Source organism: Amblyomma mixtum, chromosome 6 (genome assembly GCF_055824585.1).
Source record: "Amblyomma mixtum isolate Tamu chromosome 6, ASM5582458v1, whole genome shotgun sequence".
Taxonomy (NCBI): Eukaryota; Metazoa; Arthropoda; class Arachnida; order Ixodida; family Ixodidae; genus Amblyomma; species Amblyomma mixtum.
This window is the reverse complement of record NC_143017.1, coordinates 109,257,764-109,260,848: the sequence shown is the minus strand read 5'-3', so window position 1 is coordinate 109,260,848 and position 3,085 is coordinate 109,257,764. Positions and strand designations below refer to the sequence as shown.

Here is a 3,085-nt window from a genome sequence, read left to right as displayed (position 1 = left end):
AATGACAAAATGTTTGCCCTAATTTTTGCACGGAGAAATGGGTTCATGCGCAGTTTTTTCCAGAAGACCGTCGTGGATTGGAGCACTCTTTCCTCCACTGCATTTGGATTAAAATATTTTGTGAAGGATGAGGAAGATTTGTGTCATACATCCTATTATTGCTGTCATGTTGTTTGATGTACTGATTTGTTCATTGTCTCTTTTTATTTTATTACAAAGCCCCTCCACCTTGGGCCTGAGCTATGGCTAGCAGTATGTAGAATAATAAATAAACTAATTGATACTTTGTTTTTTTGTTGACAAAGTTGGCATACCGGGCTGGTCGTGGATGTACTGAAGGCGTTTGTAGCGGTGGTCTTGGGCTGACTTTCTGCTTTTAACTATCGAAAAAATAAAGATGTTGTAAATCTTCCAAACATCCCTCCGCTGTTTACCGATTGCCACACGTGTTGGGAATATGAAGCGAGGTCTGCTAAATTCTTGCTTACCTTCGGCGCATTCTCAGGCTACAAAAAATGTTTCTTATATTTTTTTTTGTCTAAGTTCTGCCTCCGTAAAATCGTACCACCACACCACGGCGGAGTGCCCTCTCAGGACTGAAACGTCTTGGAGCGACAGGCTTCCCAGGTCACGCGTTTATCAGTGCGAGTGAATAGATGATCCTCTGGGTGAAGGGGAATGCAAAACCTGGGAGCGTGAACCAGAAAGGTTGTTATTTATCACGTACACAAGTAGACGAATAAATTGAAGAACATGGCGCAGCAGAAAAGAGAATGTTTTCGTACCAGTCGGTATCACTGCTGCGATTCGCAGAAAGAAGTTTGTTGCCTGTGCATGCAGTGACGTGTGCGTGGGCTAAGCAAGAGAATGCAGAAACATGAAACTGCAAGAAAAAAACGCACATCTCGCAGTCCGCGCATTCGCAGGTGACCGCAGGCTGATTTTTAGGGCGCCACTCCATTTGACCGGCACCAAGACCAGCTTGTGAGAGAGGTGATCGAAGCGATCCTTATCAAAAAGAAAAACTACATGCGCGTGAGCCAGCTTCTGGCCTCTCTATCAGAGAGAGAAGTGCGGTTATTAGATGGCACATGACCGTTGATTTGAGCGTTTAACTTTGGAGTGTACAGGTCTGTGGTTTGTTATTTGTTTTGGATTATGTGCCGTCTCTTCATAACTATTTTCTTTAGTTTTTTTTTTTTTGCTGACACGTTCTCCTATATGCCCTCGTACCGGACGTTGCGTATTCGTACATAAGTTTCTAATGTTAATATATTAGTTACTTTAGAACCTGCACTAGCCTTTGATTTGGTGTTTACATCTCTTTCTGTTCCCTGATTTCATTTTTCTATTGGCGGTTAAAAAAAGAAAGCGACGAATGACTGCTGCACTGAGGCGTTTACATTTTGCTTGTTTTCGTTCAGTCCCGCAAATAACAGACGGGTGATTTGTGGAAAGATAAAGACGAACAGTAAAGAACGTCGCTACGTTCATAGGAGTCATTGTGAATGCGAAGGTGGCAACGTTGTTATAGGAGTTGTTTAAAGCTTGGCCGTGAATGAAGAGGCTATTGTGGACGACGCTGACGTCAAAGCCCTTTTTTATGCACCTCGCTAAAGCGACTGAAGCTTGAGAAGCTCAATCAGTATGCGACGCCGTGAGCTAAAACGCCGGTACTCCTACGAAGGGAATGTTTTGAAAATAATACACTCTCGCACAAGAGAGGGGGCCGTCGCGGCACGCGAAAAGCGGCGCTGTATTGAGAGCTAATGAGGCGTACCGGTGTGAAAATCAAAGTGTTTACTTTTGGATAGCAAATGAGCCCTTTCTTTTTTATGCTGCTCTACTCTCTCCTCCCTTCTCGCGCGGCCAGCAGTTGCATAGCGAGGGCGTGGAAATCCAGCACTTGAGTGCGATCCGTCCAGCAGGTGGGCAGTTCCGTGCCGCATATTTTTGGCAGTACTCTCAGTCGAGAAGGCCTCAGGAAACACCGAACGGGAGGGGTCTGTTAACGCTCGAAGGTCGGACCGATCGGATGAGGTTCAAGCGGGCATTCCCAGGGATTCGAGTTCAGGAGTCTGACGGCAGTCGCGACTGCATCTCAGTGTGGAAGCTTTTTCCGTCACGTGCGAGTCGGTGCGTCCTCTTGACAGCTCTTCTCCTTCCCTAGCACAGCACGCGCACCGGCTGAGTTTGGTCTGGCCATTGCATTCAAATGTACCGGAGAGAGGATTCCCTAGCGGGCCCAGCCCTTTAAGGCGTCGGGGCTGCCAACGGTGCGAGTCCAGTCGGCCGCTCTCGCCGCTTGTCCTCTGGTATCGCGCCCCTCGCGTCCTCAGCCATGTCCGCCGCGGCCGCCGTCAGCTGGAGCTTCTTCGCGCCTTCGCGCTTTGACGCCGCGCTCCTGTCGTCGCTGCCGTGGTTCAGCGTGCTGCTGTCATGCGCGCTGGTAGCCATGCAATGCCGCCGGTGGTTCCACGCATGGAGTGTTCTGCGCCCCGTGCCGGGACCCGGCACCGACTGGCTGCCCCCGCTCTTCCTGCTGTCAGTGTACTGGAAGTACAGGAGGCACCTCCGCAACAGTGCCACTTCGGGTGAGCCGGTCTTCTCGGACCCATTAGTGGACTCTTTCTGAACCCTAGTAGGGCGCGTATTGTGTTCCATATAAAGCGGTGTCATATCTTTCTCGACGGCCCCCTCTATCCTTTGGATAGGTCGCCAGGCGGTCAGGCATGTTAGTCCCACTTCGCTTACGACCAATTTCAGCGTTTATCTGCTGCTGCCATGGTTTAGCGTAATGCGATTTTTTTTGGCTAGTTGGCCCTGGGAAAGCCACATCAATGGTTTATTAGTCAAGAGTTCGGAGTTTTTAGTAGTGCGTTATTTATATCACCTGTTTCGGATCTAATCATTCCACTACATCACAGCTGTTGAGAGACTGGCTTGTCAGCACCATTGCCTCTACATCATGATTGCGACGCCAGCAATATCTCAGGAATGATGACTTTTGAGCACCTTTGCAGTTGTGTTCGGGTTCCTCTAGCGCGTAACTTGTTTGAATGACATGGTCGTCTGATAGCCCCGT

The 3,085-nt window shown here is 48.9% G+C and overlaps 1 protein-coding gene across 1 annotated transcript in view; it reads left to right on the top strand.

The window, feature by feature from the left end:
• The first annotated feature begins 2,263 nt into the window (after window positions 1–2,263).
• LOC149339996 (cytochrome P450 4C1-like) overlaps window positions 2,264–3,085 on the top strand; it is a 17,107-nt gene continuing 16,285 nt past the window's right edge. The window contains exon 1 of the mRNA XM_089550616.1: window positions 2,264–2,594. Within this exon, the coding sequence (XP_089406742.1) occupies window positions 2,342–2,594 (253 nt within the window). The 5' untranslated portion in view covers window positions 2,264–2,341. The remainder of the gene's footprint in view (window positions 2,595–3,085) is intronic.